Genomic DNA, 21,975 nt, shown 5'->3' with positions numbered 1-21,975 from the left:
CGCCTCAGGGAGTAACGGTGGGCTTACCGTGTTATTGGGGGCTATGACATGACGGACATTTTTGACCCCTACAATCGTGGGAACTTACATGGATATAAACAACAATAAAAACAAACAAAACAAAAACAAAAACAAACTCGTACAAAACAACAGTACACCAGCGGGCTCTCATACCGCACCAAAACTGGCGGACCAGGTCGAGTCTAATATCGAAAATACTGGCAGCCAGGACCCGACAAGAACAACGCCGACAGTTGACGGACGTAAGGACGGCAATGGCTCCAAAGACCCTATATTTGGACCGGCGCAACGGACAGAAGCAGGCACTATGCAACAGAAGGAAAGTCTGGGGCAGGTGGGATCTAGCGCCACTAAGCGCATTAGACTGGCTGTTCTGCCGAAGGCTTTCCCTGAGAGTACACTCACTCGTGAGGATCAGGGAAAGATTGAGGACGCCATTATGGAGGAGATGGGTAAGGGTTGGAGGTCAATACTCCAATTCGACGGCATCCACTTTCGGCCAGGCCTTATACTAGTCGACTGTTTGGATGCAGAATCAGCCGAATGGTTGCGCGAAATTGTCCCAAAACTGCCTGACTGGGATGGTGCGGAACTGACTACGTGCGATGGGGACAACCTACCCAGGGTGCACGTAATCACTACGGACCTACTAAAAGCTGCAGGAGTGGACACGCAGAAACTGCTGAACCTCATTATAGCACAAAATGAGGGAATGCATACCGACCTATGGAAGGTTTATAGGAGCAATGATGAGAAGACGGGCAAACTGCTAACGATCGGGATTGACGACCGGTCGTTGGACGCTATCAAAAAGAAAAACTGCATCCTACGATACAGGTTTGGTAGTGTTCAAGTGCATGTGCACAAGGGCAGGGAACCGAAGGCGAAGATAGCCAAGCCAGATACTCCACCGGGTAGTTCGGAATCACCGAAGGAGGTGGCTGAGATGGTAGCCGTGGAAGCAGCTAGGAGCGCGGTAGTAGAGGAAGTCAGTCTTTTACCTCATGAGATGGAGGGTATAGACGATTTCGACCTCGGGCTACTGACCATTTGTGCTGATGACGACTCGGAGAGAGCCACCTTGTCAGAGTTTGACGAAACTCTGACAACGGACGAAGACGATGAACGCCAATAACTGCGACGATGACCAGTACTAAGGTTGCACAAATAAATCTACACCATGCGAGGGCCGCGTCTGCGGTTATCGCTAGGGCAACCCTCAGGTCTACACTGGGAATAGTACTGGTACAAGATCCCTGGGTCGTCAGGGGCCAAATAAGAGGCTTGGCAGGAGAGAACAGGCAGGTAATTTGGGATACTAGGTGTACGAATCCTAGGGCGTGCTTGTTAATAACTAATAGCTTGAAACATATATGTCTTTCAGATTTCCTGTCGAGGGATCTAGTAGCGGTCCAAGTCCCAGTCAACATCAACGGGACCATCCAGGACATCGTAGCTGCATCGGGCTACTTCCCAGGAGATGACACGCACGCCCCACCAGAGCTTGTCACTAAACTGGTGAAGTACTGCGAGGCTAGGAAACTACCCCTGATACTCGGGGTGATGCAAATGCGCATAGCGAGGCATGGGGGAGCAGTGACACCAACCAAAGGGGTGAGTACCTTCTTGAATTTATCCTTAGAAATAAATTAGAAATCTTTAATGTTGGGAACATACCAACATTTGTAACCCGCGCAAGGGAAGAGGTCCTTGATATTACCATAGGGAATACCCAAACGAAAGCGCTAGTGAAAGAGTGGAGAGTATCCAATGAACCCTCCATGTCAGATCATAGAATAATAAGGTTTGACATTGAAGCAACCCCTCCTATACATAGAGTTTTAAATAATCCCAGGAAGACAGACTGGGAGAAGTTCAAAGACAACCTGAGGTTGAATGTAGCACAACCTGGGCTAGGTCAGAAGATCAGGAACGAAAAAGAACTAGAATTCGCTACAAAGCGCTTCAATGAACTACTCATTGACGCATATGAAGACAGTTGTCCTATAAGTAAGGTACGTGCCTCCAGGGATGTACCCTGGTGGAACAACAACTTAACTCAGAACCAAAGTCCGGAAACTGTTCAATCGAGCAAAACGAACCGGGGAGTGGTCAGAATACAGAAACACCTTAACTCTGTACAACAAAGAAATAAGGGAATCTAAGCGTTTAAGCTTTAGGAACTTCTGTGAAAGCATAGAAGATACTACGGAGGCAACAAGACTCTATAAGGTAATGGCAAAACCGAACTGTATTTCGTCCGCAAATCTAGGAAAGAGTGATGGGAGTTTCACTGGGAGCGAGGAGGAGAAGATCAAACTTCTCATAGATACTCACTTCCCAGGATCTACATCTTATTCCGAAACAGATCGGACTAAGCAGTGCAGTAAACTAAGCAGAGGAAACTGGTTAGTGGCTAAGGAAATATGCTCCGAGCCCCGGCTCAGGTGGGCGGTAAATACCTTCAAACCACTGAAGTCACCGGGAGCGGATGGAATTTTCCCTGACATGCTACAGCAGGGCTTAGAATGCGTGATTGGACCGCTATTAAAAATAATTAGAAGCAGCATAGCATTGGGTTATATACCAGATGCGTGGAGAAGAGCGAAGGTTGTTTTCATCCCGAAGGTTGGGAAGAAGGACCCACTTCATCCAAAATCCTTCAGGCCGATCTGCCTGACCTCATTTGTACTAAAAGCTTTAGAAAAGGTAGTAGATAACTATGTAAGGACTACGGTCTTATTGAACTATCCACTGAATTCGCGCCAGCATGCATATTTGGCGGGCCGCTCTACTGAAACGCCCTATACGCGCTGACATGCGCACTTCAAGATAGCTTAGAAAATAAGGAGACTGCTATATGCGCTTTTCTGGACATCGAGGGGGCGTTTGACAATGACCTCACATGCTGCAAAAACAGTGCTTTGATTAGCAGGAGGGTAAACAATACCCTCGTAGCCTGGATTAATTGCATGCTCCGCACCAGAAGGGTAGAAATACAAACCTGTACGAATAATACAGTTGTTGCCGGAACAACAAGGGGCTGTCCACAGGGTGGAGTGTTATCTCCACTATTATGGAATATAGTCGTCGACGGACTGCTCCAAGAGCTAACAGATACTGGACTAACCTGCCAGGGGTACGCCGACGACATTGTAATATTATGTAGGGGGAAATTCGAAAACACCCTGTGTGATAGAATCCAGCTAGGGCTGAACGTAACCAAAAAATGGTGTGCCAAAGTGGGGCTGAATGTAAATCCAGCAAAAACCACTATAGTACCATTCTCAAGGAAATACAAACTTGATAGTCTAAAAGCGATAAGGCTAGATGGAACCAATATCATGTACCAAAAAGAGGTTAAATTCCTAGGAGTAATACTAGACCAAAAACTACTCTGGAACGCACACGTAGAAGAAACTGCGAAGAAAGCTGTAAGATCATTTATGACGTGTAGGTCCATGGCAGGTAAGAGTTGGGGCTGCACACCAAAGATACTGAGATGGATCTACACAATAGTACGACCCATGGTAACCTATGGAGCCATCGTTTGGACCGATAGAACTTCAAAACTTGGAGCAATCAAAGTGCTCTCCAAGATACAAAGGCTGGCATGCGTATGCATAACGGGAGCCATGAGAACCTGTCCAACCGCATCCTTGGAGGTTCTTTTAGATTTTACCCCTCTTCATATTTACATACAGACTCAGGCGAAAAGAGCTTTACTACGGATGACTGGTACCAATATCGGGGCAGCAGGGTGTCTTGGTCGTGGGAAGTTAGATTTCTTACGAATAAGTTCCCTGAAATTGCAATACCGAGGGATACCATGTATCCGAGGTTCAGCTTTACAAAGAGGTAAGACATATAATAAGACTGGCGGAACCGAGCTGATCAAACATGATACCTGGTACACTGATAGCTCACTGACCGAGGATAAGATACATATGGGGAAACATATGTCTATTTTCCAGGCTGAAACATACGCCATAGAAAGATGCGCGGACTTTAATATCCAGCGAAACTACCGGAATCAGAACATCGCGATCTTGACTGACAGCCAAGCGGCTATCAAGGCCCTTAGATCTCAAAAGGTAACATCTAAACTGGTGATGGAGTGCCTCGACAAGCTGAATACTCTTGGTCTGACCAATCGAGATTGGGTTCTCTGAATTCCGGGACATATTGGTATTAAAGGAAACGAGATTGCCGATAAACTAGCGAAGAAAGGTGCATCAACTCCTTTCACCGGTCCAGAACCTTTCTGCGGCCTGGGAAAAGGGGCACGCTCTAAACTAGTTCGGCTAGAGGAAGAAGCTCAGAGGAATCACTACTGGGATAACCTACCAGGTCTAGAGCAGTCCAAAGCACTTTTAGGAACATATAACCTAAAACGCTTCAAGGAATGTATGAGCTTATCAAAGAATAACTTAAGAATTGTTACAGGAATCCTGACAGGACACTGCAGGCTGAACTATCACCTGACTAAACTGGGAATTTACTCGCATGAGCGATGCAGATTTTGCAGGATGGAAAACGAGACTGCACAGCACATCTTAGAAGAATGCCCTGCACTGATGCATAAACGCAAAAGGCACCTGGGTGAACATCTGATAACCAAAGGCGAAGTGAAATCCGTAGACTTAGGTTCTATACTAAAGTTTCTCTCGGGATACTGGATTAATAGACACACAATAATCCATGAAGGGGGTACAATAGATCTTAAGGTCGCAGTGCTCTATCCCCAATAATAATAATACATTCATAATTTTGCTTTGAATAAAAATGTACTGAAAAGTACTGATTTTTTAGCATGAAAAAGTCGAATGTACTGATTTCGCGCATAAAAAATCTGGCAACCCTAACGATAAGTAAATATTTATAAAGTGCGAATATTGAATGAAATACATAGTTACATGAAGTTGAATATTCAATACTGATCGAATATTTAATATTGAATGAAATAGTTACATGAAGTTTCTAGACTAATACGGTAGACAAACGGGCTCGATTATTTATATAACCAGCCTTAATTTGCTTTAACTCATGCATTTTCCTCTTTAAAATGAGCATAAGCAGCCAAAAAAATGCACGAAATTTTTGGGAATTAACTCGGGCCCGGGGAATTTTCGATGACAACACTGCTAAAAACGGCCAGTTGTTGTCTTTTGTACAAGTAAGCAAACGAAGCAGTCGAGTTTCGCGTACGCGGTAGCCGAGTGGTGAGAGTTGCGAGCTAAAAACCTGTAGCTGCCAGGTTCGATACTCGGTTGGAGCGATTTATTATTTATTTTATATTTTTTTATTTCATTTTATTTATCTATTTAATTTTACTTTATTTTATTTTCATTTGCTTTATTTTATATCACATTTCTTATTTTACTATTAGTTAATTTTAATTTTTAGAGATGAAGTTTGTTAAAAATTCAACAACAACTAACTGAAAGTAACGTAAAAAAAATATAGAACTTATAAAAAAAAGAATGAAAAAGAAATAAAAAAAGTATACTGGCCGTGGGACTCGAACCCACGACCTTGCGGCTGGTTTATTCGCATTACTGCTGTCTGTAAGGGTAAAATTTTAATTTACATTTATGCTTATTAATTCAAATTAATTTTCTCCGTCTGTCTACCATATATATTGATTAAGAAATCACAAGTAATAAAATAACAGGTATTGATAACGATGAAGCGAATAGAGGCAGACGGATGCGAGCAATCCGCTTCCCATTATAATTTCTTTGCACATACGATAATTTCGCCCACAAGAAAAAAATTATTGTCACACGATAAAATTTACAGTTAATTTTTATGGTAGCTATAGAGATTTCAACTATATTATTTTAACAGTTGATGCCTTATGGGATGGAGAACAAACTTTCATCAAAAAGTGAATTTCGTAAAACATGTAACAAACGATAATTTTGCGCAATATGCATAAGGGTGTTCGATTATTCGCCTTTTTTTACAAATCAGGTTTTCGAGTTATTCGAAAAGCTGCAATTTGAAAAAAAAAATGGTTTCCCGATTGAGAAATTAAGAAAAACCGGGATAACCGGTTTTCTTTTACTTAGTTTTCATACTTTCTTGCATTTTTTCTTACGTTTTCGCATTGAGTACTAGGGCTTAGCAACATAAAAAAGGTTTTTCATATGGCGGATACCCTTCGGCACTCCTGCCATAACAAAGCTTCTTCGGAAGTGGAGTAAAAGCGAAGATCTCCCCATTTGTGTCACAACATAAAGAAGCAGAGCACGAATTGTAGATCGCAGCCGAACACATCGAAAACGGTTAAGCGGCAAACATTCATTTATTGGAATCAAATATGATAAACTGTTCACCCCCAAATAACTATGATATACTTTTAGAACTCTTTAGGGATTTCCCTTAAACTGTAAAAAGCCTTTAAAACTTCGAAAAACTCAAAATTTTTATTGAGGGGTCAAGATTTGTATAAAATGAAAAAAATCGGTTTGTTCGATGGAAAAATCCGGTTTATTCGATATTCAAAAAGTCATTATTAAAAAAAAAAAGCCTAAATAATCTATAAAAAAAAAATGTGGAAACCGGCTTGGAAAAACCGAGTCAATCACCGTAATATACATGTACGTATGTAATATGTATGTATAAACATGGGTATATTAGCTCTTACTTGTTAACTAATCAAAATATGTGCAAACAAATGACGGCTTTATAATAAATATTTCACTTATTAAACTTTTACTTAATGTAAAAAAAACAATTTTGCGCTAGAAATTACAGATGGTTCGTTTCATTCCAGTCCCACCATCGATATGTTAACAACTCACTACAGCCATATCGCAAGGTAAATTTTTTGAGTTACAGAAACACTTTTCATAACGATTTCGATACGAGCCTTGCGACAACAAATCATTCGTTATTTTATCGCAAAGTTACAGAAACTGGCTACTGGGCAGCGACTAGGAAGCACTGCAACCAGCCAACCATCATGAAGAATTGTGATTGTCCGTGCGGCCGAGCTGACGAATGGCGTTGAATTAAGCCAAAATATTTTTGTGGGATTAATGAAATTGTCCAAATTTTATTATTCTTTTGGGGATGACGACCATTTGTTGTTTAATATAGGTATTAAAGTACACAACAAAGAAATTAATTATAATAACTAATTGTAAAAAACGAAAACTTACGGTGGGTTCGTTTTCCACAGCAACTTGGCAAATTTTGCACTGACAGTCAATGTTGAGTTGTCTCAAAAACGTTTGCCTCTCCTCACGAGTATGTCGCATGTAATGAGCTTTAAAAGAAACCACGAGTTCATCTCCTTTTTTTACATCTCGCATAGTTTTGCCCGTAACCGATCCATTATCAAGCACACTATATACAAATTAGAACACTATGTTTAGTCTGAAACGGTACATTTCACAAGTTCCGGTCGCCGCTCAGTGTATGATTTTCGACATAATCTAGTGAAACTTAATTATACAGATTTGCGAAATTTAACTTTGTTTTTCCCTTCCAATATTTATGTTATTTTTCACATATTTATCTAGGAACATATCACACGTTTAGTAATATTGAGAATTAACTAAAAATTTACGTTTTTGGAGATTTCATCCTAGAAGTTATTAGCTTGAGAAAGAGAATATTCTCAGTCTTTTGATCTCGTTTTTTTTGCGTGTATAGCAAATGTGAGTACATGGTGTTTTTTTTTTAATATTTTCAAGATTTTAAAGTTAAAATTTTTGTGTTATTCTTTTATAAAAATATGTTGCGTGGTTTAAAAAGTGCTTTTCGTGTATGTATACACTGGTGGCAGAAATAATAGACTCGCCTTATTTTGACCAGTTTTGGCTATATTACATGTAATAGTTTAGCTAGTTATCCAATAAACACCATATAAATCCAGACTTCAAACTTTGTAAAAAAAATTATTAAAATTTAACAAATTTCCACCAAAATTTCAAACTTTTTATTTAGAATTTTTAGAATTTTTTTGGTACGCAGTTTTATAGTTAATTTTAGTATAATTAAACTCGAGTTTTAAGTAGCTACAAAATAAATTTTATTTAAAAAAATGTTTTTTTCTGACGCGGTAATGAATTTTCCCATACAAACTATGTTAGAGAATTTTTTTATACGAAACTTGTCCTTTATTATACTAAAATTGAATGGGCTATAAAACTGCGTATCAAAATTTTTTTCTGCGGATTCTGAATATAAAGTTTTAAATTTTTGCCACAAGTTGATGAGTTTTTATAATTTTAGTGCAAAGTTTGAAATGTTGATTTATACGGTGCTACACTTTATAAAAATACATTAAATATTAAGTAAACCAAAAGAATTATATGTGCATCATGTTTTCCTCGATTTCTCTGTATTAAATAAGGGTTAAGTTTTTTGTGGTATGCATCTATAATAGCCTTTGGTTTATAAGTATTTTCCATAGATTAAGGTGGTACTCGTGTATAATTTTATTTACTGTTTCAGCAATCAGTAGTACATTCAATAGAAAATGATTATATGTGCATAAGGAGTTATTCGGCTTCCGATTGCTGCAGTGTCCATATTAGGGCCCATGCTATCCCGCGGCTTTGAACTAACTGAAGAAGACCCCGGGAAGATAACGGTAAAGAATTTTCGTGGCATCAAAGGTAGCTAAATTACTGCTAAAGTAAGACATCAGAATATAATAAGAAATTACCTTAAGAAACTCTGTATGTTTTTTTAATGTCATGCTATCTTTATATCTCTACTACAAACAGTTGCCATTTCTTTCACTGAATAATGGACTATTCAACTACGGTGAAAATTTAGAAAACCTTTTTAAAATATTTAATTTCATTTTACTTTTAACATTTTGTCATACAGATGCCAGATGGAAATGCCCATCTCTTAAAATTTTTAACAATTTTCATGAAAAGCAAAAACTAAATTAGATTAAAATTAAATTTTTTATTTAAAAGCCCAACAATACAAGTTAAAAATGCCCCTACAGAGGCCGTAAATCTGAAAGACTTATGGAAATTCGAAATTGACGCTAGTAATAACTACGCGGTAGTACATACTAAAAAAATTAAAAAAGTAATTTCCTTTGAAAATTTGTGATTGATATTTTTTTGTTTTTTTTGGTAGCTGAGTACCTAATACCTACCCAAATTGCTGATAATTTTTTGAGGAGAAAACTATCGCAGGCCTGTATAATTCGAGACATGATGACATGCATATTTTAGAATTTTGAAATAAAAAATTTTACTTAAAAACATCAGGATTAGTTAAAATACACCCAAAGACTAAGTTAATAAAAAATACTTAAGGAAATTCAAAGTTAACGCTAGTCAGCAAACACAGTCTCTAACTTTTGAGAAATATTTGTATAATGTAAAATACATTTGAAATCTAACGGTAGTTCTCGAATCGAAAATCAGGTCAGAGAACTTTGTTAGAATTCGATTAGAGAATTATTAGAAAAATACTAGACATTAGAAACCAACGTTGAGTTAAAATGCGATTAGCTATCTAACCTTTTTCTCGATATGGAGAACTGTGACTGACTTCCAAAACGTCAATTGCATTGCATACGTATAAAGTACAATTTTAAATACAGTTTAAATACCGAAGTAACGTATGCGAGATGAAATCTGGACTATTTCTAACCAGACTAAACATAGGAGCCAAACTAAGTACACTAAAATCTACTGTGCAATCTTAACAAGCATGCTGAAATAATTTTCTTGAAAGCGAAGGAGCTCTGAAAATTTGCTGTAAATTTTGTATACCGAAACTCAATGTCACGAAAAGTAACGTGCTGCGGACCCATAAAAGGAGTCCTAAATATAACTCTGAACTATTTATCGTCTAAATGGCTAAAAAAAAACAATAACCCAAACTGGCACAATAAGGTCCCAAAATAGTATTTTTAAACCCTTCGTCAGGCGCAATATGGTGACTGTCAATTTTGGGCGCAATGTGCCTAACTGAAACACTTTTAAAAACATATGTATACTAAACAAACAATTATATTGTTTATACATCTGGAGAATACTGGCACAGCATTTAGGGATGTTGAAAAGAAATAAATGTATACATTTTCGTAAAATTCCATTTATTTTACACAAATTTAACAGCTACTACAAAAATCTTAAAATAAAGTTAAAAAAATCAAAAGGTAAAACACACAACGTAAAATAGTTTAGAAAAAATGCAAAACATTCCATGAAGACTCAACTCTGAGACATGTACATAATAGCTACTTTTAAATGAATAATAGAATTTAAAAAAATAACTAATTTAATACATTTGACGAGTTTGGGCGCAATGAGCTTCTCAGATCAAATTCTGCATAACTTCTCGTTCTGGGAGTAAAAAAAAACTGAGTTTTTTTTTGCTGTATAGAGCACTTCAAAAGAGGCAGCTTTTGAGCGTCAGCAAAGTTAACGGTATAAAAAGGCACGGCGAAGTGAAAATATGTGCTGGCTGTGCCTCGCAGATCAGTTGCGCCCGACGAAGGGTAAAAAAAGCCCTCCGGACTATGCCCGAAAACTTAAAAAGGCCAATCGTTATGGACATAAATCTCTTCTACAAAATTTTTCTTGGAAATTTCCACAATATCTGTTGCATCCGAAAGTGCAGCTGTTTCTTTTTACTATATCAGTTCGTATTAAATTCCGCATGAGTTAGAACAGTATCCAAACATTTGAGGGATTCACAACAGTGTCGTAAGTGTCGTATTGTTGTATGTCGTAAACTTTAAAAGCTTAAATAAATGTTTAGAAATCCTGAAACAACAACCAACTTTTTTTAACACTGCGAAAATTCATAATATGACATTGATGGTACCTGGCGAACAGCCCATATATATTTTTTATGCGTTTAAAGATGACGACACACAACAATAGGACACTTACGACACCGTTGTGAATACCCCAATTGTATTAGTACGAGGGTCTCTCCGTATATTCCTGGACCAGATTTCTATTATGTTTAAAGGAACTTACCCGCAATCACTGAATGTTTGTGGCATACTACAAGATATAAGATTATATAAAAGAGGTGGAAACGGCTCCTAGCACGGCTAAAGTAATTTCAAAATAGGGAAACGAAGGATTTTTTCCAAACTCAACACGATGTCAAAAATCGAATTTCAACTAAATTTTTTCCAAACATTGCCACTTTACTATACATAATTAAAATACCACTCTGCACTACCTAGCGACTACATTCTTTTGTGGAGTTTTTTTTTCTTTTTAGTATACGTTCTAAATATGAACCAAATCGGACCATATATATGCATTTACCGAATATCTTGATTCCTGCACCACCTAGCGAACTAATTTACTTTTAATATAGCATTCTCATCCGGTTCTGAGCTAAGTTTAAGGTTTCAAGTCTCTAGCTCATCTGGAAGTTCGTTAAAAAATCGATTCCAAGATTTAATTACACACAGCTGAAACTTAATAAAAGCTTGTAAAAATACCTTCATCGTTTACTCAATTATAGAAGAAAAAATAATATTCTCAAATTGATGAACTGCCTGCGCAGAGTTTCTATTATTTTTATAACCCCTTCCCGGAAAGCCCTATCCCAAATGCTTTTTTAATGTCATTGACTAGACAAAAAATTAATTGTGCATCACTTAAATTACAGTTCGTTTGCAAACGTAAATTATGATGGGTAGCCGGGTGCTAATTAACCAGCGACCGGAACGTGGGAAACGTCACTAATAGTGCATTGTCTTACACAATATTCACATTAGGAATGCATGAATGTCTGAATTTACGCAAGGTAGGGCACTGTAACGATAAAACTTGCTGCATCTGGTTAAAACGCATGCTCATCTGCAAGAAGTAATCTATGAAGTGCGTATGAAAATTACGCACAAATATTTGTACAAATTCGAGTCGCTCTACTGGCGACATTCGCGCTATAGAGGCACTTAGTGAACTGCCGGAGGACGCAGTACCAGCTATCTCGTCGTACATCAAGAACTGAACGTTATTCGGAGAAAAGTATAGTTCTGCTAATTTGTCTTTAAAAGTAGAAAGCGGACGAGCGATCGGATTACATAACTGAGTGTGTTCAATTTCTGGTAGTAGGTCAAAAGGAAATCTCTCACTATCCTCTGGCTGAAGCTGCAAGTATCGCATTGAAAGCTCAATTACTTCAGCTTCCGCAGTGTTGTAATATTTATTTATATTCTCAATGTTTGATTGCCGTACTGGTTTCACTAGCTTTGTCCATTCAGCTATTTGATCACAAACTGTCTCATACTTGGGTCTAACCGTCACCATGGGAATGAGATATTCAAAATCAAACGTGTTCAGCAGTAGATGACAATGAAGTCGCATTAGTATGACACCAATCAAAATCATTTTATGTGTTTGTGGTATCCGGAGTTTCTTGTAGAAAGTATCAACAAGGCTTGTTTTCCTGTTTATAAAAAGTGCTAGACGAAATGCCGTAACTACCAGTGTAGAGTATTGCATTTCACTTAATTTATTATAGTTTGGTCTGACACGCAACAAACTGGCCAGTGAATCGTAATGAGAATCCTTTTTATAATCCAATTTTTCAATTTTGTCCAAAACAGCGACGACGGAAGATAATCTCCTGAAAAAAAACACAAAGCAATATAATATAAGTATGTATGATGTAAATTTCGTTTTTAAACACGTAATACGTAATCAATCAGGCATGTTCTGAAATTCGTATGATTTGAAATCGGTACGATTTTGGAAATATTTTTATATAATCAGATAACTCAGAATTTGGTATGCAAACGGCTGATATAACAGCTTTTATGTTTCTGTCATAGTTTTTATATAAGTATGTTACCGGCCAAACCCGATCTTAGGACAAACTAGTTTTGCTTGGGCTAGACTAGATCAGGGGCGACAGTATTTTTTTGGGGCAGAACACATTTCCGCGTAGGCAGGCTTCGGCCGCACTTCACAAAAATAACCCTGATCGGTCCAACACCAAGTACGCAGTCCACAATATTGTTGCGTCCAACTTGTTTCCCCATTGTACGGATATGTTAGATCTAGGTAGAACTAGTTTAGCCTAGGAAAAGCTAGTTTGTCCTAATATCAGGTTTGGCCGATAACATATACAATATTCAATTTTTTCATCAGAAATAACGATAAATATTTAGCTAATCGTACCGATTTCAAATCATGCGATTTACAGAACATGCCTGAATATACGCACACGTAAAATGAAAGTGAGATAACTCAAAAATCAGATCAGGAAATATAACTTCTTTATTTTATTTTTTTTTAGTTGATCGAACTTTGGGTCTATCTGTGCGAAATGTACACTAATGTATGTAAGTAATATTCTTAGTCTAAAAACTAAACATTCTTCGCTTAAACTAGCGATGGGCATAATGTGCACATACGGGCAAAATGCCCAAACGTGCAAACCGCAGGCAAATGTGCAAGCCGTTGGGTAGATGAGGTGAGGTAATTATGCCCGGGGGGGGTAACAGAAAATTTTGCGCGAATTGCATCTGTATGTGTGATCGGAATGAGAGAACAAGTATATGTAAGTGCTCACGAATGTGAGACCCCATAGCTGCCAACTTTCCTAAAAGAACCAAAACTTGGGACAAATCAAAACATCAAAAAAATTTTTTCAGTAAAATTTAATATGCATCCATACTACATTAGTGATCGGTGCAAGATATAAGTATTGTTGTATTTATCAAAAATCAAAATAAATAGTAACGCACTAATAACGATTTTAAACTTTTATAGAACCAATTGAATTTTCACTTTAATTCAATCAAGATATATATTTTATTTGAAACAATGCATTTATACACATATGTATGTACATACTTATGTGTATAAAAAGATTTTCGAACCCAGAATAAAATGCACTAAATAAGCACTGAACATGGCGGGAAAGGTATTCTAATAGTAATATATAGTTCTCGAATATTTTTAGGTATCTTCTTATATTTTTTTCATGATTTGAAGATTTTAATTCGACATTCTTATGACCCATTTTTATACTTTATTTAATGCCACAAGATCCCAACACTGGTTATAAAACCATATAACGAAGCTCCAATTTTGTTTTTGTTAAAAAACTGATGGTTTTTTATAAACATATGATATCTAATTTTAGCAAATAAAGTTTAACTGCTAAATTATGAAAGAAACTTTTTTTTCATAGGAGTTTACAGAATTTAAATGATTTAGCAGGATTCTAGCGGGACGGCAGAAACAGAATTGGCAACACTTGTGGTGAGTACCGACTTGCTTGCGCGCATAGTTGCCAACTTGGTGCTTTAAGCACTAGATTTAGTGCTTTTTGATAATTAAAACGCCAAAAACAAATTGTTTAGTGCCTAGTGCCTTTTTTAGTGCTCTTCTTCTGAACTCAAATTTCTCATAGATAGTTAGAACATGAAATAATTTGAAATATTTAAAGCTGTAGCAGCACTGCATTTAAAAGAATCTACATTCATTTTTTCGTTTGTTGCGATTCGATTTTTCTTTCTCTAAATATACCAGTTTTAATCTGCAGTACCTACTTCGGTATTACTTCGTTAGCATGAGAAAAAGTTTTGTGTATTGAATTATACTTATAAATATTTTTTTTTTTTTACTTTTGTTAAATACAAACTGTTATGAAAAAAGGTATCCTTTGATATACAAAAATTAGTGCTTTTCGTACGGTAAAACGCTTTTTTCCCCCAAGTTTTGGTGCTTTTTGAAACTCAGAAGTTGGCAACACTGCTTGCGCGCATATTAGCTGTTTTGTAATTCACTTTTGCATTGTCAGCGTTCAGTTGGTCGCAAATTTTCAAAGGGAGGGGTTGTTCTTGCGCAGATAAATTTTCGTTAGAAATTTGCTTGGAAAAAAAGGACAATCATGCGTAAAACAACCTTTCTATAAGACTGAGCCTAGTAGCAGCGCTCGGCTCTCTTATTTACGAACACATGCGCAAGCAAGATCGTTAACACGTATTGCTCGCTAGTATGAATTAGCACATTCAATTTTTTACATATGTATAATCAATTTAAACTTTATTGATTTATTAATAAAAATAAATTAATTGGTCGGCATTTCATGATGTTGAATTATTTTTAATAAATATACTACAAATATAGTTAGAAATTGTTTCTCTATAAACAAAGAGATGAATATAATAGACTTTGGCAATATACATTGCATAAAATGGGTTAATACACGTACACGGCTATTGCTTACCCTTTCGGTTTTAAATTTTTACCCGCATCAAGCACCTGCTTGACCGCGCTGCTGCGCGCGAGCTGTTCTGCCGCCCATCCCTAGCTTAAACAAACAACAAATTGTAATAATGTACACTTAAGCCTCTTTTTATGCGGTACATGCGTTCCTCAGAAAGCCGCATTAAAAACATCCACATAAAAAAGTTCTTTACTTTCATACAAAAAAGGGGATGCGTTCTAGCATTTTCAAAAACCGCATAAATTCAGATAAAAAATTCTAAGAACCCGCATAAAAAAATCCAGTGAGGCATTATTGAGTAAAAAAAACTATTTATTTCTTCACTTCAACACTTATTATTCCATGTAAAACCGAAAATTAATGAAATAAATAAAATTTTATCTGTATTTTAACCAAAAAAAAATAAAAATAAAAATAAAAATAAAAATAAAAATACCACAATAAATACATGAATTATGTTAGAATACATAAAGAAAAAAAATTTAGAAAGAAAGGTTTTTTCTTAAAGGCGGTCGCCACTCAGCAGGCAATGGCAAACCTCCGAGTGTATTTCTGTCATGAAAAACAGCTACTCGTAAAAATACAATCGACGTTCGGAGTCGGCGTAAAAGTGTAAGTCCCTCCCCTTTGTGTGACAACATCAAGGCGCACACCACAAATTGGAGGAGAAGTTCCACTTATGTGTAAGCGCCAATCTATTATTATTATTGTGTAAGAATACAAAGACAAATTATTTATCAGAAGCATTGTCTTTTACAAACTGAAAAAAGTAATAAAAACTCTCAAAAAAGCAAAATCGCTACTGCGAAACAATGGTTTGAAAAACCTCATAAATTCAAATCCGCATAAAAAGAGACCTAAGTGTACTTTCTTTTTTAAATTTAAGTATAAAGTACTTGTTCAAGTGACTTGCGCCCCCTTGAAGGATGCATCCCTCTCCATCCTTTAATCCCAAATGCATCCCTGCGCTTGCACCGAATTAAAGCACCCGTGCTTGAAAATTCCAGTGTTAGCGATAGGCAGGCTGGAGTTGTCTTCCAGTTTAACCTATAAAGGCAATCTCCGCATTGCCATCTTCCCTCCTTTTCATCAAACGCCTGACCGGAAGACAACAGGGATCCTTCTACGGTACTACCTCATGAACTATAATACAGCAGCGTGGGAGTTTATCCATATATTTTTTCATCCAACTACATATATCTGCGCGGGATTCCAACAACATCGTGGATATTCAACGGCATTTAATCACTAACAGCCGATTTCTCAGTGGATAATTAACTATAAAATAACAAATAATTAGTAAATTAATGATTAACTCAAATGATTGATTATCTTTTGTTTGAGTTTCTCAGTGCTTGATTAACCAATGACAACTTGGCAACTCTGTTAATTTCTGTAAAAACATATGGGCAAAACGCATGATTCAATAATACAAGGTTGTGTAATTTGTGGCAGCTAAAATTTGACACTCCTTTATCTAGATTTGTATTTTGGAAGTAGGAGAAAGGGGAATAATGTGATCGCCTTTTGCGAAAAAGTACCAAAGGTACTACAAAAAGTACCCAAAGTATACAATTAGAAGTAAAATGTGTATTATTTATTATATGCGAATTTGCAATATATTTGTGTTTTAATGGAAATACTAAACAATACATAAATATGTACATTTTTGATTTAAGTTGTTCATCATTTCCTGGAACCGACCGTTCAGCTATGCAAAAAGGAAAACTGCAGAAAAATAGAACTCATTTCAACCATGCCAAAATTATTTGGCGCAAGTAAAAAAATCAATACGTTCTAGAAGGTTAAAGTTCAGTTTTTAAATTTTTTAAATATTAATATCTTACGAACTGTAGGTATAACCGATAAAAAAACTAATGACGCCACCATAAAGATAACTAATTTGTCTTNAATAAAAATAAAAATAAAAATAAAAATACCACAATAAATACATGAATTATGTAAGAATACATAAAGAAAAAAAATTTAGAAAGAAAGGTTTTTTCTTAAAGGCGGTCGCCACTCAGCAGGCAATGGCAAACCTCCGAGTGTATTTCTGTCATGAAAAACAGCTACTCGTAAAAATACAATCGACGTTCGGAGTCGGCGTAAAAGTGTAAGTCCCTCCCCTTTGTGTGACAACATCAAGGCGCACACCACAAATTGGAGGAGAAGTTCCACTTATGTGTAAGCGCCAATCTATTATTATTATTGTGTAAGAATACAAAGACAAATTATTTATCAGAAGCATTGTCTTTTACAAACTGAAAAAAGTAATAAAAACTCTCAAAAAAGCAAAATCGCTACTGCGAAACAATGGTTTGAAAAACCTCATAAATTCAAATCCGCATAAAAAGAGACCTAAGTGTACTTTCTTTTTTAAATTTAAGTATAAAGTACTTGTTCAAGTGACTTGCGCCCCCTTGAAGGATGCATCCCTCTCCATCCTTTAATCCCAAATGCATCCCTGCGCTTGCACCGAATTAAAGCACCCGTGCTTGAAAATTCCAGTGTTAGCGATAGGCAGGCTGGAGTTGTCTTCCAGTTTAACCTATAAAGGCAATCTCCGCATTGCCATCTTCCCTCCTTTTCATCAAACGCCTGACCGGAAGACAACAGGGATCCTTCTACGGTACTACCTCATGAACTATAATACAGCAGCGTGGGAGTTTATCCATATATTTTTTCATCCAACTACATATATCTGCGCGGGATTCCAACAACATCGTGGATATTCAACGGCATTTAATCACTAACAGCCGATTTCTCAGTGGATAATTAACTATAAAATAACAAATAATTAGTAAATTAATGATTAACTCAAATGATTGATTATCTTTTGTTTGAGTTTCTCAGTGCTTGATTAACCAATGACAACTTGGCAACTCTGTTAATTTCTGTAAAAACATATGGGCAAAACGCATGATTCAATAATACAAGGTTGTGTAATTTGTGGCAGCTAAAATTTGACACTCCTTTATCTAGATTTGTATTTTGGAAGTAGGAGAAAGGGGAATAATGTGATCGCCTTTTGCGAAAAAGTACCAAAGGTACTACAAAAAGTACCCAAAGTATACAATTAGAAGTAAAATGTGTATTATTTATTATATGCGAATTTGCAATATATTTGTGTTTTAATGGAAATACTAAACAATACATAAATATGTACATTTTTGATTTAAGTTGTTCATCATTTCCTGGAACCGACCGTTCAGCTATGCAAAAAGGAAAACTGCAGAAAAATAGAACTCATTTCAACCATGCCAAAATTATTTGGCGCAAGTAAAAAAATCAATACGTTCTAGAAGGTTAAAGTTCAGTTTTTAAATTTTTTAAATATTAATATCTTACGAACTGTAGGTATAACCGATAAAAAAACTAATGACGCCACCATAAAGATAACTAATTTGTCTTGCAGCTGGTGTACATAATTTTTAGCTTCTTGTATTTTTAAACCAAAACCACTAAAAAACGAACAAATATTATTTTTTCATGAAATATATTTTTTGAAAAATTGAATTGTAAAGAAATTTATATTATTTAGAAAGTACAAGTTATTATCTTTAATTCGATATTACATATTTTATCATGATGTACTTTTGGGTTTCAACAATTCAGTGCCCTGCAAAAGTGGGACTAGGTTAAACACTGGTACAGGAACACGAAACCTTGTAACCAACACTAGTAACCAAAATGGTCCAAATATATGGAGAAAACATGGTTACAATAACATTGCGATATCATTGGACCTGACCACCTCTGGTCCAACGCTGCATAACATGGGACCACCTAGACAACTACTCCTTTTGGACCATGGCACATTCGGCAACCGAATCATATTGCCGATGCGCCACGAAGAGATGGTGTTCAACACATATATCAGTTTTTTACGTTTAAAGAGGTTCAGGTCAGCATAACAAGTTACTAGTATGAAGCCTGGTCCTTTTGCACATACATTAAAACCACGACCCAGTGGACCACCTGGTCCTCAAATTTTTGTAGGGTGATAATAAAAAATACAAATAAACAAAGCAAATAAACCTATTATATCTTCGGTTTTAAATTTTTACCCGCACCACGCACCTGCTTGACCGCGCTGCTGCGCGCGAGCTGTTCTGCCGCCCATCCCTAGCTTAAACAAACAACAAATTGTAATAATGTACACTTAAGCCTCTTTTTATGCGGTACATGCGTTCCTCAGAAAGCCGCATTAAAAAACATCCACATAAAAAAGTTCTTTACTTTCATACAAAAAAAGGGGATGCGTTCTAGCATTTTCAAAAACCGCATAAATTCAGATAAAAAATTCTAAGAACCCGCATAAAAAAATCCATTGAGGCATTATTGAGTAAAAAAAACTATTTATTTCTTCACTTCAACACTTATTATTCCATGTAAAACCGAAAATTAATGAAATAAATAAAATTTTATCTGTATTTTAACCAAAAAAAAATAAAAATAAAAATAAAAATAAAAATACCACAATAAATACATGAATTATGTAAGAATACATAAAGAAAAAAAATTTAGAAAGAAAGGTTTTTTCTTAAAGGCCGTCGCCACTCAGCAGGCAATGGCGAACCTCCGAGTGTATTTCTGTCATGAAAAACAGCTACTCGTAAAAATACAATCGACGTTCGGAGTCGGCGTAAAAGTGTAAGTCCCTCCCCTTTGTGTGACAACATCAAGGCGCACACCACAAATTGGAGGAGAAGTTCCACTTATGTGTAAGCGCCAATCTATTATTATTATTGTGTAAGAATACAAAGACAAATTATTTATCAGAAGCATTGTCTTTTACAAACTGAAAAAAGTAATAAAAACTCTCAAAAAAGCCAAATCGCTACTGCGAAACAATGGTTTGAAAAACCTCATAAATTCAAATCCGCATAAAAAGAGACCTAAGTGTACTTTCTTTTTTAAATTTAAGTATAAAGTACTTGTTCAAGTGACTTGCGCCCCCTTGAAGGATGCATCCCTCTCCATCCTTTAATCCCAAATGCATCCCTGCGCTTGCACCGAATTAAAGCACCCGTGCTTGAAAATTCCAGTGTTAGCGATAGGCAGGCTGGAGTTGTCTTCCAGTTTAACCTATAAAGGCAATCTCCGCATTGCCATCTTCCCTCCTTTTCATCAAACGCCTGACCGGAAGACAACAGGGATCCTTCTACGGTACTACCTCATGAACTATAATACAGCAGCGTGGGAGTTTATCCATATATTTTTTCATCCAACTACATATATCTGCGCGGGATTCCAACAACATCGTGGATATTCAACGGCATTTAATCACTAACAGCCGATTTCTCAGTGGATAATTAACTATAAAATAACAAATAATTAGTAAATTAATGATTAACTCAAATGATTGATTATCTTTTGTTTGAGTTTCTCAGTGCTTGATTAACCAATGACAACTTGGCAACTCTGTTAATTTCTGTAAAAACATATGGGCAAAACGCATGATTCAATAATACAAGGTTGTGTAATTTGTGGCAGCTAAAATTTGACACTCCTTTATCTAGATTTGTATTTTGGAAGTAGGAGAAAGGGGAATAATGTGATCGCCTTTTGCGAAAAAGTACCAAAGGTACTACAAAAAGTACCCAAAGTATACAATTAGAAGTAAAATGTGTATTATTTATTATATGCGAATTTGCAATATATTTGTGTTTTAATGGAAATACTAAACAATACATAAATATGTACATTTTTGATTTAAGTTGTTCATCATTTCCTGGAACCGACCGTTCAGCTATGCAAAAAGGAAAACTGCAGAAAAATAGAACTCATTTCAACCATGCCAAAATTATTTGGCGCAAGTAAAAAAATCAATACGTTCTAGAAGGTTAAAGTTCAGTTTTTAAATTTTTTAAATATTAATATCTTACGAACTGTAGGTATAACCGATAAAAAAACTAATGACGCCACCATAAAGATAACTAATTTGTCTTGCAGCTGGTGTACATAATTTGTAGCTTCTTGTATTTTTAAACCAAAACCACTAAAAATCGAACAAATATTATTTTTTCATGAAATATATATTTTGAAAAATTGAATTGTAAAGAAATTTATATTATTTAGAAAGTACAAGTTATTATCTTTAATTCGATATTACATATTTTATCATGATGTACTTTTGGGTTTCAACAATTCAGTGCCCTGCAAAAGTGGGACTAGGTTAAACACTGGTACAGGAACACGAAACCTTGTAACCAACACTAGTAACCAAAATGGTCCAAATATATGGAGAAAACATGGTTACAATAACATTGCGATATCATTGGACCTGACCACCTCTGGTCCAACGCTGCATAACATGGGACCACCTAGACAACTACTCCTTTTGGACCATGGCACATTCGGCAACCGAATCATATTGCCGATGCGCCACGAAGAGATGGTGTTCAACACATATATCAGTTTTTTACGTTTAAAGAGGTTCAGGTCAGCATAACAAGTTACTAGTATGAAGCCTGGTCCTTTTGCACATACATTAAAACCACGACCCAGTGGACCACCTGGTCCTCAAATTTTTGTAGGGTGATAATAAAAAATACAAATAAACAAAGCAAATAAACCTATTATATCTTCGTTATTTTTTGCCTGCGCCAAATATTGGCATCGTAGTAATCAGCGTAAAAAGTTCTATCTATCGGCATTTTTGGTTATTTTATAGCTAAACGGTCACTATTCTACACTTGTTCTAGAAAATTACATTTAGTATGACGAATTTTTGGTTTTACTACTAAT

General features: G+C 36.1%; 1 protein-coding gene across 1 annotated transcript in view; it reads right to left on the bottom strand.

Annotated features, from left to right (window-relative positions):
• The window catches only part of LOC108377704 (uncharacterized), a 260,456-nt gene that overhangs the window by 134,224 nt on the left and 104,257 nt on the right, over positions 1–21,975 (bottom strand). The window contains exons 5-6 of the mRNA XM_017633969.1: positions 11,740–12,609; positions 7,191–7,377 (exon numbers count right to left, since the gene is read on the bottom strand). Coding sequence (XP_017489458.1) covers positions 7,191–7,377; positions 11,740–12,609 — 1,057 coding nt within the window. The remainder of the gene's footprint in view (positions 1–7,190; positions 7,378–11,739; positions 12,610–21,975) is intronic.

This window comes from Rhagoletis zephyria, unplaced genomic scaffold, assembly GCF_001687245.7.
Source record: "Rhagoletis zephyria isolate East Lansing unplaced genomic scaffold, Rhagoletis_zephyria_1.1 Rzeph_scaffold_00109, whole genome shotgun sequence".
Classification (NCBI taxonomy): domain Eukaryota; kingdom Metazoa; phylum Arthropoda; class Insecta; order Diptera; family Tephritidae; genus Rhagoletis; species Rhagoletis zephyria.
This window is presented reverse-complemented; position numbering and strand designations above follow the sequence as displayed.